Below are 24,557 nucleotides of genomic sequence, written 5' to 3'. Positions count from 1 at the left end.
ACGTTTTCCATTTAAGAATGATGGTGGCCACTGTGTCCCGGAGCTCTATGGACAATTCCTTCAACCTCAGGGATACATTTCAAGTCTCATAGCAAAGGGTCTGAATACTTATGTAAATAACTTATTTCAGTTTTGTTTAAAAAAACTCAGGGCTTGGTTTTTGCTCTGACATGCACTGTCACATTTGGGACGTTATATAAACTGGTGTGTGCTTTTCCCAATCATGTTCAATCAATTGAATTTACCACAGGTGGACTCCTATCCAATTGTAGACACATCTCAAGGATGATCAATGGAAACAGGATGCACCTGAGCTAAATTTCAAGTCTCATAGCAAAGGGTCTGAATATAAATAAGGTATTTCAGTTTTGTATTTTAATACATTTGCAAAAATGTCTAAAAACCTATTTCACTTTGTCATTATATGGTATTGTGTGTAGATTGATGATGATTTTATGTATTTAATCAATTTTAGAATAAGGCTGTAACGTAACAAAATGTGGAAAAAGTCAAGGGGTCTGAATACTTTCTGAGTGCATTGTAGATTTCCACTGCTCAAAAGTAATGAATCTCAGATGTTTATTACAACACAGAGGGCAGGAAATTGGCAGGTTCAGGGCAGGCAGAGGTTAGTAATCCAAGACAGCGTCAATAAGGGAGATCCCGAAGAGACAGCCACACCCTCTGCCAGAGACGATAACGGGGAGCAGAGGTCCGGTGGCGGTCCGATTGTCGCCTATACCTGGAGGTGGTCTTGAGCATAGTGGATCGGGCTCTCTTCCAAGTACGGCGACAGTGACGGATGAACATCTGGGCCGAGGGTATGCTGAACTCTTCCTTTGCTCAGGGAAGAGCCGGGGCTGATATCCCATGGAACACTTGAAAGGCGAGAGACCAGCCGCCGAGCAGGGAAGGGTGTTACAGGCGTATTCCACTCACACAAGTTGCTGGCTCCAGGTGGTGGGGTTGGCGGAGACAAGGCAACGAAGAGCCTTCTCCAGGTCCTGATTGGCTTGCTCCGACTGGCCGTTGGACTGAGGGTGAAAACCGAAGGACAGGCAGAACGCCTTCCAGAACCTGCACGAGAACTGAGGACTGCGATCGGGGACCATGTCCACCGAAAGTCCATGGATCCGGAAGACGTGCTGTACCATCAGCTGCGACATCTCCTTGGCTGAGAGTAACTTGGGATGGGGAATGAAATGGGTGGATTTGGAAAACCTATCCACCACGGTAAGGATAGTGGTGTTGCCATCTGATGGAGGGAGACCAGTGACGAAGTCCAGGGATATATATGACCAGGAGCAGTGAGGAACAGGGAGTGGTTGAAGGAGGCCAGCCAGAGCTTGCCGCAGGGTCTTATTCTGAGCACACACAGTGCAGGCGGCAACAAACACAGAGACGTCAGGAACCATGGCAGGCCACCAAAAACATTGTCGTACAAAGGCAAGGGTCCAATGGGAGCCAGGATGTCAGGCAAGTCTGAAAGTATTAGCCCATTCCAGGACCGGGGAATGGGCAGAGTCCGGGACAAACATCCGGTTAGCCGGGCGCCCCCAGGGAATGCTGCGCCTCACGGACCTGGTTCTCTATACCCCAGACGAGTGCAGCCGCTAGACAAGAGGTAGGGAGGATGGTCTCGGGGTCCGATGGTGTAGCAGCGGTGCTATAGAGGCGTGAGAGTCCATCAGGCTTCACATTCTTGGACCCCGAGTGGTCGGAGATGGTAAAGTTGAACCGAGTGAATAGCAGGGCCCATCGAGCTTGCATAGAGTTGAGGCGTTTGGTGACGCAGAGATATTCCAGGTTCTTGTGATCAGTCCACACTATGAGTGGATGTTCCGCTCCCTCTAACCAGTGCCTCCACTCCTTCAACGCCATCTTCACCGTGAGTAGTTCTCGATTTCCCACGTCATAATTCCTCCCAGTGGTGTTAAAATGATGGGAAAGGAAAGCGCAGGGATGCATCTTTTGGTGGTGGGGAGAACGCTGGGACAGGACAGGCCCCACTCCGACGTCCGAGGCATCAACCACCACCACGAATTGATGGGATGGATCCGGATGGATTATGATGGGAGGTGTAGTGAACCGATGCTTGAGGTACGAGAACGCCCAGTCAGCAGCTGGAGACCACGTGAACGGGACCTTGGGAGAGGTGAGTGCTGAAAGAGGGGAAGCCAGGATGCTACAACCCCGGATGAAACGGCGGTAGAAGTTATCAACCCCCAGGAAGCATTGCAGCTGCACTCTGGATGTGGGTTGAGGCCAATTCACCACCGCTCTCACCTTGCCAGGATCTATCTGCATATTTCCTGCAGCAATGATGTCTCCTGGGAAGGAGATGGTGGAGCGATGGAATTCGCATCAGCTTTAACAAAAATCTGGTTTTCCAGGAGACGCTGGAGGACCTGTCAGACGTGGAGGATATGTACTTGAGGTAAGCGGGAAAAGACGAGGATATCATCGCGGTAGAAGAACACGAACTGGTTCAACATGTCACGGAGAACATCGTTAACCAGGGCCTGGAACACTGCAGGAGCATTGGTCAGTCCGAATGGCATCACCAGGTATTTGTAGTGCCCGCTAGCCATGTTAAAGGCTGTCTTCCACTCGTCTCCATCCCGTGTCCTAACCAGATGGTAGGTGTTCCGAAGGTCCAACTTTGAGAAGATAGTAGCCTCCGGGAGAGGCTTGAAAGTCAAGACGATGAGTGGTAGTGGGTAACGGTTCTTAACCGTGATGTCATTAAAGCCCCGGTAGTCGATACACAGGCGCAGGGTTGCACAGATGACTGAAATATAACAAAACAGTTTGACATAGGAATACAGGATTTTCTGAGTGAAAACAAAATAATTATGTATGCATTATGAAATTATGAAAAATATGAATAACATTCCACCCATTAAGCCAAAGAGAACGATTTTTGTCATTGACAGCAGGAAAGGGCTACATGATTTGTGAATTATATAGATCAAGTTGAGTAAATGTTAGTTGATACTGAACATTTGAAGTCAGACGGGTAACTCGTCTTTTTGAGTTTAAACGGTGAGATTGTTTTAATGAAACAACATTCTTGTATTGTTCTATAAGAAAATGTAAGAATTTCATCCCTAAGCATTTTCAATTTAAATATTATTTCAATCACTTTGGCTGAAACAAGCCATCACAAATCACTCTTGTACAGTATTATTGGAGGCCTGTTGCTAAGAAACAAAATTTGCAGCAGTGCATGCCAGAATACTTACTGCTGTCAAATCCAATGTGGCATACACTAGACTGACAGAGAGAAACCAGCCCACATACAGATCTTGATTTATATGACAATGATTATTATGGACGTCACATTTAAAACAAAAATATGAATGGTGTGTCCAAGTAGATTAAATAAAATACAAATGAGAAAAAAACTATATTTATATTTATTTTAAAATTTAAAGAATAGCACCACTGAACAATTTCAAGCTCTAGTCTAGACATTTCTGTTAGAACCAAGACAGCTAGACAATGATGTGGGTTTGATCTGCCAATGACCATTCACAAAGAGAATTGGAAAACTAAAATCAAAAGTGACATTTTGATAAAACAATAGCATACTCCTTCTATTAGGCTATATTAGAACAACATTATAGAGTCTGAAAATAAAATTATATATAAAACGTTTTCACATGAATATCAAATTGGAATCCATTTCTGGGAATGTGCATGATATTAAAGTGGGACAACAAAAGAATGACTATACCTCCCCAGGGGTTTTGGGACATGAGCAGATCAACCACTTTAATTAAGACAGATTAGGACAGTTGCACACTCACCCAGTAGGTATTCAACACCTACTCTGAGATAAACCACTTCAGAGGCCATAAATAAACATTTTGAATCCTGTACTTCAAAATACTGATAATTACAAGCAAACAGTGCAAATACTGTTTCAACGTCACCAGTGACCACTTACTGTAGGTCTGGATCGATCTGTGGCCATTGACCAGGCAGGTCTCTTCAGTTTTCATTTAAATTGATTCTGCAATGGATTTATCTGTTCCGTCCCCTATGTCCTCACCCATGTTACACGATGAAGTCAACCAGCCAGCCATTTTGGTATTTCCACAAGATCTAGGCTACTATAATGTATGTCCACAATAAATTGCAAGTTAGGAATAGGAAAGATTTTAATATTGGATATTCTACATTAGGTATTTAGAAACCTCAATATGTTGACTTGGGTTTTAATTATTCTGTCATCGTAGTAGAGATAAAAGTTACAAAAATAACATTTCACCTGAAAAAACATGATTCATAAGATACTTAGAAATTACTGGTTTGTATATCTACATAAAACTAAAAATCCAAAATAATTTTCTTTCTACCGTATTTTGACATACATTTCATTTCTCTTTGTAGAATACATCTGAGGAAATGAACAGTGAGTTATGATACATTCTTCCTCCCACCTCAAAAATACATTGTGAGATTGGATTTCCAGCTCATTTAACAGGCAGAAAAAGTGGGAATGCCATACTGGCTCTTGGACTGGGAGTAATTTAGATTGTAATGAGTAATCTAGGCCATGTCCTGCCCCGGGAAGTGGAATCACTGTGTGACTGAATACAGAGGTTAATTCAAGCACCTCTACAGGTGTTGGAGAAAATCAGAGCTCCGCTGCTGCTCTTTAATACAGTAGTCCTTTCCTCAGATCAGAACACATCTGCTGTGAGATTGGATGCAGGGCTCTCTCTTTTAAATAAAGTGACAGGTGACCCAGTTGTTTGCCATGTCCCTGTGCCCATCTAAAAAATGGAGGTCCAGCAGAGCATGTCTGACTTTTTAACAGCGTACGAGAGGTGAAACATTGACAGCTCTCATAAAGCCAGATCGATTTCTAATCAGCAGCGGTGGCCAGATGTGCCTGCACACATGGGGAACAGGGGGAGGACTTATTGAAGTATTTTGGGAGCTGGTCAACAGGTGTACTGTTAGACTTGCTGTGCTAGATAAAAGATAGTATGGCTGTACCACGGGATGTACGTGGTATTTCAATTCGAGGAAGAAGTGAATCACAAGATGCAGGAGGGTTTGGAAGAACGGCGCATGGGTGGGTGGGAAAGCAGATGGAGATGATGAAAAAGTACTTGGCGTTGGCTAAACAATACAATAGAAAGGCAGCAGCAGGCAGTTCTGACAGCAGAACTAACAGTTACACTAAGGCATAGTGGCAAGGCTCTGGGAGACACGCCAGCAGCAGAGAAGGCCACGGGATATTAGGACTGGATGTCAAGTGTTAAAAGAGTAGGAGGAATGGTAAACTGAATTAATTACAGGCTTCAAAGAGACTCTCTATTTCATTGTACTGTATGTCGCTCAGATGGCTGGGTGTCATGTTGATGTCGTCTGTTATATGAATTATATGATAGGCAAAGTGATATACATAGAAACAACATAATGTAAAAAAAAAAAACATTTAACAACTTGGAAATCAAGTCAGAATTTAGGGTTGCAAAATTTCGGGAACTTTTAATAAATTCCCTGTTTTTTTTTCTTCGAAATCCCAGTTGGAATCAGGAGGGAATAAGCAGGTAATCCGTAATCCTCCAACCAGGATTTCTGGAAAACCAGGCAATATATTGAACGTTCCCAGAATTGTTCAACCCTTGTTAGCATTGCACATCCCATACATCCTACTGTTCTTTCCACAACTAGCAACTTGCATAGTGTAGGACTACAGAGCTGGGCACAATGGTTCCCTTTTCCCTACAAGGAATAAACAGCCTGTCGCTTTGGGGCATTGTGATAGGGTCATGTGTGAATGTAAATCTGTAAATCTGTCAACCACTACCCAGGGCTTTGGCATCTATCATGCATCAAAACGATATGCTGAAGTGATATTAGACTGGGAGGTCATACCGATTGTGTGGACAGAGCAACCTAATGAGGTGTATAAATACAAATATAAACAATATTCATCAAAACTGGGTGGGAATGGTAATGATTTCCATCCTGCTGTTCATTTAGTGATTGGTGAGGTGATTTGGTCCAAGTAGGTCACTTTAGTCCTGAAAAGTTTCTGCAGAAAACACTGGAAGACAATTCATGAAACACCTATCATTAGCATTGCTAATTGGGTTGTAAAACAGAATAAAGTAATCTTGCCATATGTAGAACATTGCTCTCTCACCAGACAGCAGTTAGCGCTGTAAAGGGTGTCATCTCTCATAACCTGACTGGCAGCCATCAGGTGATGGAAAATTACTTGGAGACAGGCCAAGTAATTTTGGGCCCCTCTATTACTGGGCCCAACAGCGAGAACAGAAGCTATTATCATGTTCACAGGGTGTTTAGTTGGCCAAATAGAGTCTGAGGGGCAACATTGTGTCCTCCTCACAGACAGAGCTGATGCCATTTTGACTGGCCAACATATACATAAACTGAGAAAATTGAGTTTAGCATTTTCTACAAACATATGGATTTTTCACATCAGTGTTGTGGCTCAAACAATCAATAAACATATCTCTGTCTATTTTGTATGAATATTGACAATCGGTCCAGGTAAAGATGTTATCTCTTCACCCATAATGTAAATCGTTCCAAAACTACCACAAGGCAAATCCAACTCAAATTTAGCCATTTCACACAATCTACTATTCTATTGAATAGCGCTAAATTGGTATGAAATGTGTCATTTCAGATGAAAGTTCACACTTTGATACAACTATTGTGAAAAATGTAGATGAATACTATCTTTGGAGAAGTCAATTACAAACTCACGGTCAATAATATCATTGTCAACACACAAATTCTCTTTGTGACTGAGAATTATCTCTGAGTACAAATCTACAGGGACAAGAACTAAGTAAACTTGAAAACATCACCTTTCTAACTTGTCTTGAGTTGTTTCATCAGCCCAGTCTCACCTGGGAAACACAGTGAAAGAGCCAGGAAATTCAAGAGTTTGTTTTTGCTTCCCTTTCTTTGAAAGTTTTTTCTCCTTTGTTTCTGATGGCAATCTCAGAGGGCCTTATTATTTCTTAATTATAGATAGGCTGGCTCTACGATTTGGGACAGTTTTATGAGGGCTGTCATGCATCATGGCTCCCTTCTCTCACCGAGCATTTATAAGACAACAGTTCACCTTGGGCTATTCTCTAGGACAACAGAATGACTCTCACTTTTTAACTAAGGGAATCAGACGCATCAGCACAAAGAAATGACTATTTGACACATTGTCAGTGTATCACACAATGGTTGTCTTTCTTTCAGATGATACAGTAGCCCAGTGTAATATTTTATTGATTGACAATGCACCCAAACATAAGACACACAACTACAATATTCCTATTCAGCATTAATGCATCTTATGTAGTTTAGTCTGCTAAAATAGGCTTACTGTTGTCACCAGTCACAATTGAAATTGTGTATAGCAACTACAATAACTGACACAAACTAAAGCTCCTAATTAGTGCAGGATTTAAATAAATACATTTTTGAAACGACAAATGAGAACATCACTGTTAACTGATAATTAGATAATCCATGCATTAGGAAGGAAGTAACATTGTTAACATTTATCACACCTGAGTGATCATCATATGTTAATTATAACTAGACTACATGTAGCTCCACAAAATACTTTTTGAAGCTCTGGCAGAAGACACCTTATGCAAGCTACTGAGATTCACATTCAGTTTCCCTACAGTTGTTTGTAAGTTTGTTAGTTAAATTGCAGGGGCTAATATCGCAGTCTCCATCAGATCATGTTAACGCAGTCTCAGTGTTTACACTCTCTGAAGCAGCAATTCTATTTAAATTGGATTAACGGTATGTGCTTTTTGAAAACAATAATACAAATTTTAAAAACGAGTTGAGTTGGTTCAAGGCAAAGATCAACATGACTGCAGGGTGGTTTGCAATATAAGGGGTTTCTTAACAGGTTATTTAAATGACACAATGAATATAGCTTACTCTCAGACTAGTCCACTGCTTTAACACCACGTTTATTCTAGGACAGCGTTAAAATGCCCCCATGTGGACATGCAGTGCAACTTCATCCTTATTAAGAATTGGGCCATGGAGGCACGGAGAGTTCCTCCCAATAACACATGAGCAGCTTAAATTCAACCTCATTGCTCAGTGAAGATTATTAATGCTCTAGAACTTGTTAAAAGGGGAACTACACACATTTTATTCCTACAAAAATGGGGGTCCAACGTGTTATCACAGTCAGTGCCAAATACAACATACAGTAAGTTGGTACTAGGTAGTGCTTTTGTAATACTATCTGTTACTGTTGGGTTCACAGCGTCCTTTACATTAGTTTAGTGATTTTAATATAATGTAGGAGGATTTTGTGAGACCTATCAAAATAGTTACGTGCAAAAAATGTCAACTACTATATAATTAAGGTTGGATTTTGTTTAATAAGTGAACTCACACATAAGAAAATACAACAAGAAAAGCGAAATACAACAATCACTTTTTGTTCAAATACCAACACAGCTTAAAAGGATAGATGAAATTAAACTCAGTATAAAAAGAGCTTAGGACATGTGCAAAGCAATAGGTTATATAAAGTGCATAAGGGGAACCACTTAATGAAGCATAATAACAATGTGTCAAACACATAGCTTGAACAACAGCCATCGTTATTTCACCACCAATTACACAAGACATGAGACAACAATCAAAACAAATCCGTACATACGTATATAGCATGTTGAGTTGAAAAGTGCATCAAACACTTGCAAAAACAGCAATACAAAATGTCTTAAAAATGAGAAACCACTCACTTCCACAGAAATTACTACAGCTATTGAATGTTGTGTTTGTATTTTTTTGTGTGGGTGATTAATGCTGTTTGTTCATGATGGGCCGAATCCTAATTTGAGATCTGTGTGCATAAATCAAATTATCGAATTACTTATCTTTCAAGTTAGGATTGGGCCTGATGGGAGCTACATTAGTTCAATGACGTCTTCAGGCTCTGGCTTTCTTCTCTTTACGTCCTGTGGCTTCTGATGATGCATCTGCCTTCCTTTTGTGAGCCTGACAGAATCAAATCAATGACATGTCTACTTGTAAATGTTACAATGTATGTAATCACTGAAATATTAATATTCTAACACGAGTATTGACACATTTTTCATGGTAACATGGTTTGGAATCCTCAAGATGGTTAGCCAATATGTCATTTTCTTCCTACAAAATGTTTATCCCAAAAACAAAACCACTGGTTGTGTGTTTATGGTTCTGTACCTTAAAATCTGTATATGATTGTTTTGAAACAGTAAGATCAATTACCATCTGGCTTTTTGTGGTCCTTTTCTTCTTTTCAGCACGTTCCTTTTCCTCAATCTCCATATTTTCTTTTTCGATGAGGGAGATGAGAGTGTTACAGCGTCGCTGAAGTTCCTGGGGGAAGAAGAGGAAACTGTTTGTAGAGAAAACAAAACGATAGTACAATGGATGTCTGATGTTCCTCTCGGTTAGCCAGTCTGTTTGAAGCAAACATTTTTTAAATATTTATTCATTATTCTCCTTGTGTGGTTATTACAGCTTTTGTTCATAATATTGACATTTTAATAACCAAAACAGTTCATGTAACATACCACTTTGTCAAAAACACAAAGTCATGATAAATAACCCCAGAGAGGTAACCCAGCAAACAGGGGACGTCCGGAGGACATTTGGCGATGTTCCCAATAACCCCAGAGAGGTAACCTAGCAAAGAGGGTACGTCCTGAGGACATTTGTCAATGTTCGCATTTGGTCCCTTAAGGGTTTCCGCATGACGTTATCCCACAGACGTTCCGAGCACATTCTAAGAACATTACGTGATGGTCCCAAGGGACCATGCCCTGGGGGACCATTCTATAGTTCCCGGTTTGACCCAGGGATATTTTTAAGATGTTCTTGGGACATTGTGTTATGGTCTCCTGAAGGTCACCTGAACGTTCTTGGGACATTGTGTCGCGGTTCCCTGGAGGTTCTGCCTAGTTCTGGTTTGTACTGTCCCCGAGAAATTTTTTAGGACATTCTTGGGATGTTGTGTCATCGTCCTCTTAAGGTTCCCTAGACATTCATGGGACGTTGTGTCCAGGCACTCTGGAGGTTTTTGTTACGTGATGATGGTATGGGGGTTTTAAGGTAAGTGGGACGCTGTTCAGCTAAAATTGTGTAAAAAATCTTCAATCAACAATTATATGATTACATTTGACATGATCACTAGTAACTTTTCAATATGACGCCACCTGGGATTTGAACTCTCAACCTCTGGATTGGGGGTACGCTGATCTTCCTGCTGCGCCGCAAAGTCAGTAGAATTTCAGAAGTCCCCTACACATTCATCACCTATAATAAATCTCTGCATTTAGCAGGCGACTGCTATTTTAGTTATCAGTTAATCTGACTATTCTCTCATTGATTTCACTGACTTATTTCAGTGATTTGAGTTGAGATTTTCAGTACACAGTAGTCTGATGTTGGTGGGGAATATTATTCTGTTTTTATGTTACTCCTGAATCCCTATGATCAATATAATAGTTTTTCTTTGGTGTATTTTTAACAGAGCTGAGATTTACTTTGAAATCGAAGTGAAACCAGTCATTGATACTGACATGGCGTAGCAGGAAGAGTAGAATGCTGTGAACCAAGAGGTTGTCAGTTCAAAGCCCAGGTGAGGACATGTTAAATAATAATTATTGTATGAATATACATAATGTAATCATGCATGTCAAATATGTAAGTTAAAAGCACTGTTTATGTGTGGGTGTCCCTAGCATTGCTAAAAGACAAAGAGCTGAGACTGTATCAGTGGTTCACCAATCAGGGCCTTGGAAGGCTTGGCAACAGTAACAAGTGGTGTAATTATTTATATTTTTTTTTGAGGGGGGGGGGGGGTGTTTCTTTGCAACAATCAGGCAACGTCCCCGGGAAAATCCGGGAACTAGACAAAAACCTCCAGGGGACCATGACACAACGTCCTGATGACTTCAGCTGACCATTTTGTGATGTCCTGGGGACGTCCTAACGACTCATTATTGTTTGCAAGGAAGTGTCTATGTATGCGTGAACCTGAACAATAGTATTTCCTCCCATGAATTACCATCCATCTCAACTTGTAAATAAGGGCCACATTGAAACAAATACAATTCTATATTCAACCATACCTATTATAGATAATGTGAGAGGAAAGCAAACAAGATTGTCTCTGAACTCACTGCAAAGTCTATAATAAAAGTAATAAAACAAGTTTTTATGATGGTCCAGAGACAGCGAAGGAGGACACCAAGCCTTATTTACACCTTGCACTAACATGTACGTTTCCTGATCTGATTAATATGATCCAATCACTATCTGATCAAGGTTTGTCGCGTCAACACATTGTACTAAAATGTGTCTCTTATCCGTCCACTGTATCCGCATTGTGACCAGATTAGCTGGCGCCTCCATGTATGCAAATTATTTGACATACTATTTGAAATAATATAAATTGTTAAAAAATTCCAGATGCCATAAGTCAATGGTGCTTACATGTCAAAATATTTTAAAAGCTGGTATAATGATGATCAAGACAAAAGGTGCATGTTAGCACTAGGGCTTAAGACACTATAACTGGGTTCATGAACTATCCCAGAGGCAGCCCAGGTGTCATCTCAAATACTGTAAGTGTCTCCATGTTTGCTCACCCAAGACTTCTGTAACATAGATAGTCAAACTGTTCAAGACATATTGTACCATGGCAGTTCGGGACTTGATGAACCAGTCGAATCTGAACTGGGGAGCATTCCGGACACACTGTCGGAGTTCTTCATAAACATTCTCCTTGTCAAAGCCCATCTTGTGGAGCATACAGATCAGGAACCTGTCCTCCTCCTCCGTGTAGTTCTTCCCTTTATTGGTGCCATACTGAATCCTCAACTGGTGGAATGGGGCCTTGTATCTCGCAATCTGAAACGATCAAAACAACATTTCCATTTAGTCAATTTGAAAATAATAAGTCATCTTGGAGCATACTCAAATAAAAGGTTCATAGTAGTACATTTAAATATGTCATTTCCAGAGTATCTACCATAGGAAATACAGTGCCCTCCGTAATTATTGGGACAGTGAAGCATTTTTTTGGCTCTATACTTCAAAAGTTTGGATTTCAAATCAAACAATGACTATGGAGGTTAAAGTGCAGACTGTCAGCATTAATTTGAGGGTATTTCCATCCAAATTACAGCACTTTTTGTACATAGTCCCTCTATTTTAGGGGAGTAAATGTATTGGGACAAATTCACTTACATGTGTATTAAAGTAGTAAAAGTTAAGTATTTGTTCCCATTTTCATAGTACGCAATGACTACATTAAGCTTGTGACTCTACAAATTGTGGATGCATTGGCTGTTTGTTTTGGTTGTATTTCAGATGTTTTGGTGCCCAATAGAAATTAGTAAAAAGTAGAGTAGTTGACCTTTGCATCCAGTGCCTTCTTAATGCTGATCCTCCTCTGGATACGGGCTTCGCCACGCTCCATCTGAGCCATGATCTTTTCAATATCCTGGAGTTCATTGCACCGCTCCCAGAAAATGGCTTGAAAATAAAACAAGAACATGTGTGAAAGGACTCGTGTGGCGCATAAAAAAGTTATAATCTGTAATAACCATGGTTATTTAAAACAGATACAAGAATGTGTCTAAAGGAAACACAATTATAATGGAATAAATATGAGGATGATTCTGATGAGGACCGGTATTTTACCAGAATATTCAATGACTTCCTCAGGGTTTTTCCCCTCGACTTCCCGAGCAATGCTGTCGATGTCATCACGGCCGTATTTCTCATTGGCTTTAATGAACTGATTGAAATCTCGCTTGTTCCAACTTGTGAACCCCTGTGAAAAAACATTCACCACAAACACAGCACTTGCTTAGATAAAAGCTTTAGAATGTCCAATTTTTGTGCACTTTGTTTGTCACTTTTTGTGACAAACAAATAGGGATCTTACTTACTAAAATAATTTATGCAGGAATCTAGAAAGTTGTCTCGCCTAGCACCCTGCAGTACCTGTGTGAGAAGTTTCTCCTTCTCCTCAGTCTCCTCGGGACTGAGGGGCCCCGCCTCGTCAATCTTCCTCTGCTCCTCCTTCTGCACCTGGGCAGCGTTGGGAATGTCAGGGCTCCTGGGGACCTGCAGCGGCACAGGGGAGAGAACAGACACACAGCTCCTATTAGAGACAGCTCCAATGAGACATAACACTGAACAGCTCCGTCTCTCGCTACGAGGCAAGAGACTGCTAAGGCTGGGTGAAGCGATAGACAGGCCTGTTGGGGAACCAGACTAACTGAACAGATGTACCCTGGGATCAGGTGGCATAGGGGGAATGTGTGTGTGTGTTCTGTGGTTCTGGCACCATGGAGGAGCACAAGCTCCAATCTCTCAGTTCAGCAGCCTGCCCTGGCAGTGAGTGCCTCGGCACAGCGAAGCACTTGGGATGCTGCTCACAAATGTCAGAGTTGAGACACACTTCTATGGACTCTATCCACGACTCCCATGTGTAACATGTTGGCTGTGTGAAAGCCCAAACCAACAGATTTCAAAATGTTGTTTTTTAAATATTGAACTTTGTAAATTGTTTCAGTAAAATAGAACCAGCAAGACGTGGAAACAAAAATACATTACTATAAACGGCCAAGCTTAAAGCTACTGTACATAAGATAACATATGCACACTTTCTTTATCTATCAGACAACGAACTTAACTACAGCTCTCTTACCTTGTAGCCTATAGTCTTCCTGTAATAAAGGATCTCCATCTCCAGCAGCTCAAACAGGCGAGGAGGAAAGAACTGGAAGTCCTGGATGTTGGGCTGTTTGGGGGGACGTGGGGCCTGAAATACATTCATCATTATTAATCATGTTCTGGTGAGCAAGATTAACATGTACGCCACTTCCATGGACATTTTTCTGACCTGACTGGCCATCATTATTTGGAAGAATGGGGAAACAAGATGAAGGATTGACTACTGACTAGCAACTCACCCATGAACATGGGGGCAGCCCTTGAATAAGCATGTTGTTTATAAGCAGGGATACAAAGCAAGGCGGCAGCCCTTGAAGTTTCTGTGTGCTTAATCTGTGAGTGGGCGCTACCTTGGGGGCTCGAGGTTCACTGACACGCAGGGCTTCTCTGAAGTAGGCATCCACCGCATAGTTGGCTTTCCTCTCTCTTTTAGGAGGCTCAATCCATTCCATCATACTCAGCTACAAAACAAGGCCAGGTCATGACTCACAAGGGGAATCAAGTCAGTATATGGTATATGATGCACACCTCATTTTATGGTGGTTTCATAAAGTTTTTGTCATAAGCATGTATGAATAGCATACTCTGTATGTCATATCTACCTCTATCACACAGTATTCACTAAGTTCAATAACTGAAATGAAATTAAACCTGAGGCACAAGGGAACGAGCTAATCTAAGTACAGTATCATCTCAAGCGTCTCTTTGATTCTATTAACAGGTCAAGAGCCATGACAAAGCATGTAGTAATGTGATACCTTTTGCTTCTCTCTGTAGTCCTCCCCTTCAAAGTTGTAGAGGCTGGTCTCTGCTCCTCCTGTGTCCACCGTGAAGTTCCTGAGGGAGCTCTCTCCCAGAGACTCCATGCGCTCGTTCATCTCAGCCGTCTAGGACAGGTCAAAAGGACAGGTCAGCACAGAGAACCAAACAGCCAGTCTGTCAACCAAACACTATGTGCTGTTCCCTCACTCACCTTCTTTGCCCCCCTCTCTAAGATAGTGTTGATGTCTTCATCTGTGAGCTCATTGTCTTTGGAGGCGAAGACGTGAGTGGCCCCATGCCTGATCATCTGCAGCATCTCATCTTTCCCCAGTTTGTTGGACTGCTCCATCAGCCTCCCTGGAAAGTTGAAAGATGTGAGAAGTAGTTGGGGTGTGGGACTGAATGTACCCTGCAGCAGCCTCTTACATTCATGTCTCAGGGTCTAGATCCTTCTGTAAACTGATAGTAGTATCTGTATCACAGGAGGCTACTGAGAGGAGGATGGTTCATAATAATGGCTGGAATGGAGTGAATGGAAACCATGTGTTTGCTGTATTTGATACCATTTCACTCACTCCGCTCCAGGCATTACCACAAGCCTGTCCTCCCCAGTTAAGGTGCCACCAACCTTGTGTGATCTGCATACATGCATGCATTTGGTATCATTTTGTCCCAAGCCTATCCAAGGTCTGTCTGTCTTACCTGTCCCAAAGACCATTGCTTAACATGTAATGACAAACCATGAAGTTGGAATCAAAAACATGCTGAATACCTTGTTGTATAACTATGGAGTCTAGCCTCAACTTCATCTCAGCTCTTTCTACAATCCTCTCTTCGACTGTATTATCAGTGATGAGGCGGAACACACGCACTGGTTTCTTCTGACCAATCCTATGAGCCCTGTCCTAGAGAAGCAAAAACAAACACACCAATTGCCTCAGTTGATGAGGTGTCTATTTCTTTGAAATACAAGCCAGTGTTATAAATTAACATTACTAGTATTTTTGTATGCATGACATAGAATTTCACACTAAATGACTAATACTTACTTTTCCAAACACTTAATATATAGATGTACATTTCCAAGGAAGCCACAAATGAAATGTTTCTCACCATTGCTTGCAGGTCCACTTGAGGGTTCCAGTCAGAGTCATACAGGATGACGACGTCTGCAGTTGCCAGGTTAATGCCCAGACCTCCAGCTCTGGTGCTCAACATGAAAATGAACTTGCTGCTGTTTTCAGCATTGTAGGCCTCTATGGCGTCCTAGAAACATGGCCATAAAGCAGGGGTGTCAAACTCATTCCATGGTGGGCCTAGTGTCTGCAGGTTACATTTTTTCCTCATAATTAAGACCTAGACAACCAGGTGAGGGGAGTTCCTTACTAATTAGAGACCTTATTTAATCAATCAAGTACAAGGCAGGAGCGAAAACCCGCAGACACTCGGCCCTCCGTGGAATGAGTTTGACACCTGTGCCATAAAACATTAGGCAGACAATGTCTAAAATATCAGTTTTTATGTAGTTGAAGTAGACACTTTACACATTAGAGCAAACATTTTTACAAGCAGGGTCAGTACGAGCACGGTAGACAAAGTAGTGGCTTAAACTAAAGTCCATGGTTGATTTGATACTGTTCCACTATAGCTCCTTATGGTTTCCATGGGAGCCTGTGTTGTGGCCAATGAGGTCTCATCAGCTGAAGTCATGCTCCGTACCTGTCTGGCTTCGTGTGGAGTGTTTCCATCTAGACGGCAGTACTCATAACCTCTCCACATGCAGTAGTCCTCAAGGATGTCAAGGACCCTGGTCATCTGGCTGAAGATGAGGACTCTAGACCCTGGCAACCAATGAGACAAAACATAGTCATTCCATTAGAGAGCAGAACAGCACACTATCAGGTCACATAGCTCAAATGCAATCTCCAAAGAGAGAAAATTATTCATAGGGTTTCTTGCATGGCAGGAAGGTTTGTTTCATCTCATTCTAAATGAGCATGGCTGATTTGAGAGTCAAATGAACCTTTCTCATCAAGAAAACTTCGCAAGAAAATGATAAATTCTACATGTGAATCCTGATATCCTTCAACAGTACGCAATCTTTTGAGCCTGCGTCCTCTGAGGTTGTCCTTGCCTTTTCAAGACCATTATGTTCTTCCATTTATCAGAGTTTGCATAGACAACCTATTGCATAGTCTGTTACAACTGCAAATGTACAGTGACAACCACAGATCTCTTTGAGATAAACACATCAAATATACATGAAGATGGGATAAACTACTGTATACATCAATGGGATAAACTACAGTAAAATCCTTGAATGATGGGTGTATCACCTTGTTCCTGGACTTTGGGCAGCAGTTTATCCAGGGCCACCATCTTGCCACTGTTGGTGACCAAGTGACTGTCGGTAGTGTAGGGGGGCCCGGGCTCGGCCCCGTCAAACAGGTATGGGTGGTTGCAGCACTTCCGCAGTTGCATCAAGATATTCAACAGACGCATCTTGTCTGTTTTTCCAGAAGAATTGAGGATGTCAATGTCTTTCATCAGAATTCGTGTGTACCTAACAAAAATAGAACAACAAAACCTTTTTTAATTTGAAATTATTTTGGAAATAATTTAATTAGTAGAAATGTTGAACCAACACAAGCTATGGGCAACACTGGGAAGGACAAAGTATTTGAACCAAAAACATACCATTCTCGCTGCATCTTACTCAGTCCGAGGTAAATCTTCACCTCTTTTTTGGGAGGCAGGTTTTTCTCCACTTCAGCTTTTATCCGACGCAGAAGGAAAGGCCTTAGCACCTGAACAAACATCACGTTACACACAAGAAGGAAAGACCTCAGAACCTACTAGAGCCTGACATATACAGTGCCTTGCGAAAGTATTCGGCCCCCTCGAACTTTGCGACCTTTTGCCACATTTCAGGCTTCAAACATAAAGATATAAAACTGTATTTTTTTGTGAAGAATCAACAACAAGTGGGACACAATCATGAAGTGGAACGACATTTATTGGATATTTCAAACTTTTGTAACAAATCAAAAACTGAAAAATTGGGCGTGCAAAATTATTCAGCCCCCTTAAGTTAATACTTTGTAGCGCCACCTTTTGCTGCGATTACAGCTGTAAGTCGCTTGGGGTATGTCTCTATCAGTTTTGCACATCGAGAGACTGAAATTTTTTCCCATTCCTCCTTGCAAAACAGCTCGAGCTCAGTGAGGTTGGATGGAGAGCATTTGTGAACAGCAGTTTTCAGTTCTTTCCACAGATTCTCGATTGGATTCAGGTCTGGACTTTGACTTGGCCATTCTAACACCTGGATATGTTTATTTTTGAACCATTCCATTGTAGATTTTGCTTTATGTTTTGGATCATTGTCTTGTTGGAAGACAAATCTCCGTCCCAGTCTCAGGTCTTTTGCAGACTCCATCAGGTTTTCTTCCAGAATGGTCCTGTATTTGGCTCCATCCATCTTCCCATCAATTTTAACCATCTTCCCTGTCCCTGCTGAAGAAAAGCAGGCCCAAACCATGATGCTGCCACCACCATGTTTGACAGTGGGGATGGTGTGTTCAGCTGTGTTGCTTTTACGCCAAACATAACGTTTTGCATTGTTGCCAGAAAGTTCAATTTTGGTTTCATCTGACCAGAGCACCTTCTTCCACATGTGTCTCCCAGGTGGCTTGTGGCAAACTTTAAACAACACTTTTTATGGATATCTTTAAGAAAGGGCTTTCTTCTTGCCACTCTTCCATAAAGGCCAGATTTGTGCAATATACGACTGATTGTTGTCCTATGGACAGAGTCTCCCACCTCAGCTGTAGATCTCTGCAGTTCATCCAGAGTGATCATGGGCCTCTTGGCTGCATCTCTGATCAGTCTTCTCCTTGTATGAGCATGAAAGTTTAGAGGGACGGCCAGGTCTTGGTAGATTTGCAGTGGTCTGATACTCCTTCCATTTCAATATTATCGCTTGCACAGTGCTCCTTGGGATGTTTAAAGCTTGGGAAATATTTTTGTATCCAAATCCGGCTTTAAACTTCTTCACAACAGTATCTCGGACCTGCCTGGTGTGTTCCTTGATCTTCATGATGCTCTCTGCGCTTTTAACGGACCTCTGAGACTATCACAGTGCAGGTGCATTTATACGGAGACTTGATTACACACAGGTGGATTGTATTTTTTATCATCATTAGTCATTTAGGTCAACATTGGATCATTCAGAGATCCTCACTGAACTTCTGGAGAGAGTTTGCTGCACTGAAAGTAAAGGGGCTGAATAATTTTGCACGCCCAATTTTTCAGTTTTTGATTTGTTAAAAAAGTTTGAAATATCCAATAAATGTCGTTCCACTTCATGATTGTGTCCCACTTGTTGTTGATTCTTCACAAAAAAATACAGTTTTATATCTTTATGTTTGAAGCCTGAAATGTGGCAAAAGGTCGCAAAGTTCAAGGGGGCCGAATACTTTCGCAAGGCACTGTATGTATGTTTATTTGGGTCCAATACCGATTCCGATTTTTGGGGGGTTAAAACTTACCGATACCGATTTATCTACCAATATACTGTTTCACAGCAGCAAAATTTCATTTCCTTACTCTGATTTCTCATAAATTGCCATCCAAAAGTGCAATTGTTCAACAAATATGTTTCAAATGTTAAATAATGACATCATGAGAAGTGTTCAGATCAGCACGACATTCCCTTTTTTCATCCTATTTATTGAATATCGTTTATTAGTGGAATTATCAGCTGATATCGATATAGCGTTTAAAAGGCCAATATCGGATGATAATATCAGTGAACCAATATAATCGGTCGGGCTCTATAACAAACAGCACATTAACAAGGCAAATACTTTTCTAACTAAATACATTTTATTATCCATCTCTTAACACAACAGAATAACAGATAAGGAGAATTCTGCAGTAATCTCTGAGAGTAATGGAAATGTGAAACACAGCTTACCGCATGCAGACGCTCCACCAGCTTCTGGTCCCCCAGACAGTTGTTGGTGTCAAACCAAGAATCAAAGTCCTGAGAATATAAGGAACATTTTCCTTTTGTTTTCAACAAGTAAAGATTTTCCATGAAAGTGCAAAATATAATTTTGAGAGAGTAAAGATGATTCTGCTTTGGCTTCATTTGCAGAGGGGAATGTATTAGAGAAAGGACAGGATACATATGATAAGCTACAGCTTGTGGGGGTGAGGGATCCCAGACAAACTTGGAGGAACTGACAACAGAACAGAGCAGTGCCTGAGGGGGAGGCCTGTGCTCGGGGCTACCTTTCCCTCTCTGACACATCATGGAAAGACAAGAAGCATGTCAGGTGGGGCTGAGGACTTCTGTGATTGACAGATGCTCATTGAAACTAGGTGGTATAAAATGGAACAACAAAAAACATTAAGTTACTGCTGGAGGGTCTTTTGACACAAAACAACAAAATAATGCAGTTCATTTTGCCTGGAGCGATATGATTTTATTTTCTTCCTCCATTTAGCATTCCAGTCACATTCATCTAAAGGAGAGGAATATCCCTACTAGAGAAATAAATGGAGAGAACAGACAGAGGTAGCACTCACATTGGCAGAGTTGAAGACATCAGGCAGCAGGAAGTTGAGGAGTGACCACAGCTCATGGAGATTGTTCTGCAGAGGTGTTCCAGTCAGGAGGAGACGGTTGGTGGTTTTGAACTCACGGACAATCTCTGAGAGCTGACAACACCGGACAGATGTTAAGATTACATAAATATCATTTAAAAAAAATGTATTGGCCAGAGTTTAATTAATTGAAAAGTAGAAAGAAAAGCTTGGTTCAGACCACAATTATTTTCATTCGAGTACATACCTTGGACTTCTCATTTTTTATCCTGTGAGCTTCGTCGATGACAAGGTATCTCCAGTTGAACTTCTTGAAGACCGATTTTTCTCTGATGACCATCTCATAGGATGTGACACAAACATCCCACTCCCCTGGCATCATGACATCGCGGATGAACGCCGCCTAGCCAATAAGGAGAACATTTGTCAAAGGAGTCATCTGTGGTCTTGGTTAGCTACCCACTTGATAATGCTTTATAAGAGGACACATTTTCAATCAGTGTCAATCAAGAGAAAAAACAGGACATACTCTTGCATCCTTGTCCCCAATAAGACAGACAGCCTTCAGGGTTGGTACCCAGCGTTTGAACTCATTCATCCAGTTGTGTAGCGTTGATTTGGGAACCAGAACCATGTGGGGGCCTGGAATGTTCCTGTAGTGCTTCAGGTATCCCAGCAATGCAATGGTTTGGAGGGTCTTCCCTAAGCCCTGTTGTCAACACACAATTATAAAGTAGGTAGTTCGAGTCCTGAATGCTGATTGGCTGACAGCCGTGTTAAATCAGATTGTATACCACGGGTATGACAAAACATTTAATTTTACTGCTCTAATTACGTTGGCAATAAGGCACCCCAGGGGTTTGTGGTATATGGCCAATATACCACGACTAAGGGTTGTATCCAGTCACTCCTCGTTTCGTCGTGCTTAAGAACAGCCCTTGGCCATATACCACACCCCATCGTGCCTTATTGCTTAATTAAAAAGTGGGTGGTTCGAGCCCTGAATGCTGATTTGGCTGACAGCCGAGGTATATCAGACCATATATCACAGGTATGACGAAACATTTATTTTTAGTCTTCTAATTACATTGGTAACCAGTTTAAAATAGCAATAAGGCACCTCAGGGGTTTGTGATATATGGTCAATATACCACGACTAAGGGCAGTATCCAGCACTCAGTGTTGCATCTCCCTTAGTCGTGGTATATTGGCCATATATCACACCCCCTCGGGCCTTATTGCTTAAATAAACAACCTGTCATACACAGCTTGACTCACAACTAGTGGCACTTACTTACATTTGGATATAGATATAATATACATATTTATCTCAATATAAGGCTCTGGCACTTAAACATAAACTATTGTTAATTGCATGTTTAAGGTACAGTCGTTACCATTTCGTCAGCCAGAATTCCATTAATGCCATTTTCATAAAGGGAGATCATCCAGTTGAGACCTCTGACTTGATAATCTCTCAGCTCTCCATTTTTCACATCTGGAAAATAAAATAGGTTATGTCAGTAGCCCTTTCCTGCAGTCAATGACCAAAAGCGCCCTCTAAAAATACAATGAAGATCCGGTGTTTCTATGTCAAACAGTTTTGTTATATTTCAGTCTTCTGTGATGTATATAAAGTGTAATATTGGGATGCAAATTCAAAATGGAATACATTTCAACTCTATATCTGACATGGTACCCACAACCATCAATGTGTGTGAGGTGTATATTTTTGTATCAAAGAAGATTTGTTTAAGACTACCAAGAATCACTCTGTATAACCATGATTTAGCCCACTGCGGTAAAAAGTTAATGAAAAAAAATTGAAATTATATTCGTATCCATCGTCAGCTATTCTCAAATGGGAGCTAATTAGGATTATAGGTATAGACCGGATAGAATACAACACTGAGTTACACCTGCTACTGTTCATTTACACAGAGAGCGTTAACATTAGCATTTAAGCTATATGAAAACATCGTACAGGATGGGGACTCTTCAAAGCGAACCAAGACGTTAGCTGCCTTCCTGCTCTCAGATAACAACTCCTCATCTTCTTCTTGTTCCGTGCGTCGGTGGCGGTTACTGTAAAAAACACAGGAGGCAGACAAATAGTTTGTCAAAAATAATGATATCTGGTATTGGTACAATGGTAAACAGATTGTATAGTTTATTATTTCATGGTTTATTGACCAAAATAGCTTGTTTATTTAAAATAACAGACCTGTCAATTCAAAAACATACAAATAATGTCAGGACTCTTAAAACAAGTCAGCAGTCACATACTCTCCAACAGAGAGGAGATTTTGTTTCTCATCCTGTTTAACGCGAGGTCTTCCAGGTTTTACTTTCAGGGGTGAAGTAGGAGACTTCTGAGATGCAGGCTGGATGAAGTGGGCAAAGAGTTCTGTTTGCTTGAGCAGAAACTCAAACCGGTTCGCTCTATCTGTTTTCTATGATTAAAAGACAGGGAGAAAATAAAAAGTTAAACCAACAGGTTCTGTTTTACTAGTAAGGATATGAGATCAATGTTATGCTAAACTGTAATTTTGCCATTCACTTTCCCTATACACTGCAATTCCAAACATTTACCACAGTGGGGAGCCCATTGCAAAAGTTGGAGAAAAATAAATGATGAAAAATAAACATATCAAATATCTGGCACAGAATTCAACCAAGATGTGACTACTCTTGTGTGACGTGATAATCCCTAGAGTAATATGTCTTGCAAATGAATCTTAAAATCGCAAATTAATCCTATTTAGATATCTATAAAGAATGTTTGTGAGAAAGCAATTTGTCTCACCCTTTTCTCCTCATACTCTGGATCCAACTCCCCATCCGCCTTGGGCACAGCCTTCAGAGGTGGCTTCAGCTGAAACACAGTAGACTACTTTATTACATTCTCAACGTACTGTACATATTTATGATTTGGTAACATTCAATCAATGTAATGTGCAATTTAAAACAATTAAATGTTCTATTTCAGTTGGCCTTATTAAGGGAATTTGTTGTGTATTGTATAGAATTTCCTCTGAATTCATGCAAAATTATTCTACATATTGAATGATTATGGCTTTGGTTGCAAGTTGGCTTCATGTGACGCTTGTGCAATCAATTTTGTGCACGTTCACATATTGTGTGCTCAAAATGTATTATAAAATGTGCAAAAAGTTATGCCTTCTGAAGTTCAAGCATTTAGCTTCACCTTTAATGTTAGGCTACTCTTCATAAAACATATTACATAGCTACTGTAGCTAGCTATAGCCAACTCGACAGTCCACAAAGCACAACAGCCAGTGTTGAAATTGACAGCTGATTTGCTTGAGACTGCTCGTGCTGCGTGTGTTGTGCTGCCTGGGCTGAGTGAGATACACAACAAGCTACTACTATACAGTCAGAGGCTCGGTCTGGGACTACGAAGCTTGTCACACTGGTTACAAATTGGCAGCATTTATAGAAGTCTACGGGAATATTGGCTAAATGTCTATGAACTGCACGACGAAACCCATTGTTATGTTTGCTGGCCAGCCCAGCGTCTGACCTGGTAGCTACCTAACATCTGTAAGAGAGCTATGCAGATGTGCAAGCCTCCTTCCCGCCATGTTCCCCCCAATTGAACAAAACTGCAAACTTCTAGCAACCTAACAGTACAGTGTATCTCATATTTCTGGAAAAGAAGATGTCTGCTTTTAAATGCTCACCTCTTCTTCTTCGGGTACAGGCTCTCTGGAAGTTGAAGGAATCTCTTCATCTGACATTCTGTGGACTCGGTTTTTATCATGAGTTATTTTAGACCAGACTGTGTAAGTTATACATGGCAAAAAAGGCTAGCTACGTCATTAGATAGACTGTACATTGTGAGCATACGCCCCCTTCATAATATCTCGCGAGTATATATCATTGAAATACCGCGATAACACCATGTACGCCACTAGAACGTTCGAAATAATATTGGTAGCCCTGTTTAATTTCAGCAATAAGGCATGAGGGGGGTACATGGCCAATATACCACGGCTAAGCGCTGTTCTTATGCACGATGCAACCCAGAGTGCATAAATACAGCCCTTAGCCATGGTATATTGGCCATATACCACAAACCCCAGAGGTGACTTATTGCCATTATAAACTCGTTATCAACGTAATTAGAGCAGTAAAAATACCTGTTTTGTCATACCCGTAGTACAACGTCTGATATACCACGGCTGTCAGCCAATCTGCATTCAGGGCTCTAACCACCCAGTTTATAATGTAATTTATAAACTTGGTGGTTTGATCCCTGAATGCTGACGGGTATGACAAAACATTTATTTGTTTATAAGTAAGCAATCCTATGGTAACAAAAACATAAACAATTAAGTAAAAGGACCTGCTTTTCTTTCTTTCTCGGGTTGTTATTGTAAAACCTCATT

At 41.1% G+C, this 24,557-nt stretch overlaps 1 protein-coding gene across 1 annotated transcript; it reads right to left on the bottom strand.

The window, feature by feature from the left end:
- Positions 1–8,388: 8,388 nt before the first annotated feature.
- Positions 8,389–24,026, bottom strand: LOC139422965 (SWI/SNF-related matrix-associated actin-dependent regulator of chromatin subfamily A member 5). Its single transcript, XM_071174488.1, has 24 exons — positions 23,850–24,026; positions 22,952–23,020; positions 22,432–22,598; positions 22,130–22,230; positions 21,543–21,643; positions 20,675–20,854; positions 20,393–20,548; positions 20,128–20,259; positions 19,511–19,579; positions 17,233–17,342; positions 16,872–17,098; positions 16,255–16,376; positions 15,649–15,801; positions 15,308–15,440; positions 14,747–14,892; positions 14,532–14,660; positions 14,124–14,234; positions 13,748–13,861; positions 13,039–13,161; positions 12,733–12,865; positions 12,446–12,564; positions 11,725–11,937; positions 9,289–9,399; positions 8,389–9,033 (listed from the first exon to the last, which is right to left on the bottom strand). The coding sequence occupies exons 1-24, from the start codon at positions 23,904–23,906 to the stop codon at positions 8,965–8,967; spliced, it is 3,045 nt and encodes a 1,014-aa protein (XP_071030589.1). The 5' UTR covers positions 23,907–24,026; the 3' UTR covers positions 8,389–8,964.
- Positions 24,027–24,557: the final 531 nt, after the last annotated feature.

The sequence above is a fragment of the Oncorhynchus clarkii genome, chromosome 12 (assembly GCF_045791955.1).
Source record: "Oncorhynchus clarkii lewisi isolate Uvic-CL-2024 chromosome 12, UVic_Ocla_1.0, whole genome shotgun sequence".
In the NCBI taxonomy this organism is placed as follows: domain Eukaryota; kingdom Metazoa; phylum Chordata; class Actinopteri; order Salmoniformes; family Salmonidae; genus Oncorhynchus; species Oncorhynchus clarkii.
Note: the sequence above shows the minus strand (reverse complement) of the source record. Positions and strands in the feature narration are given on the sequence as shown.

Bases quoted from the DNA above. Each gene is read 5' to 3' on its own strand.
- LOC139422965 (XM_071174488.1), bottom strand. From the start codon at position 23,906: ATGTCAGATGAAGAGATTCCTTCAACTTCCAGAGAGCCTGTACCCGAA. The intron at 20,260-20,392 runs GTATGTACTCGA...CGGTGTTGTCAG, and splicing joins TAAAAAATGAGAAGTCCAAG to CTCTCAGAGATTGTCCGTGA. The intron at 13,862-14,123 runs GTAGCGCCCACT...AATGTATTTCAG, and splicing joins GTGAACCTCGAGCCCCCAAG to GCCCCACGTCCCCCCAAACA.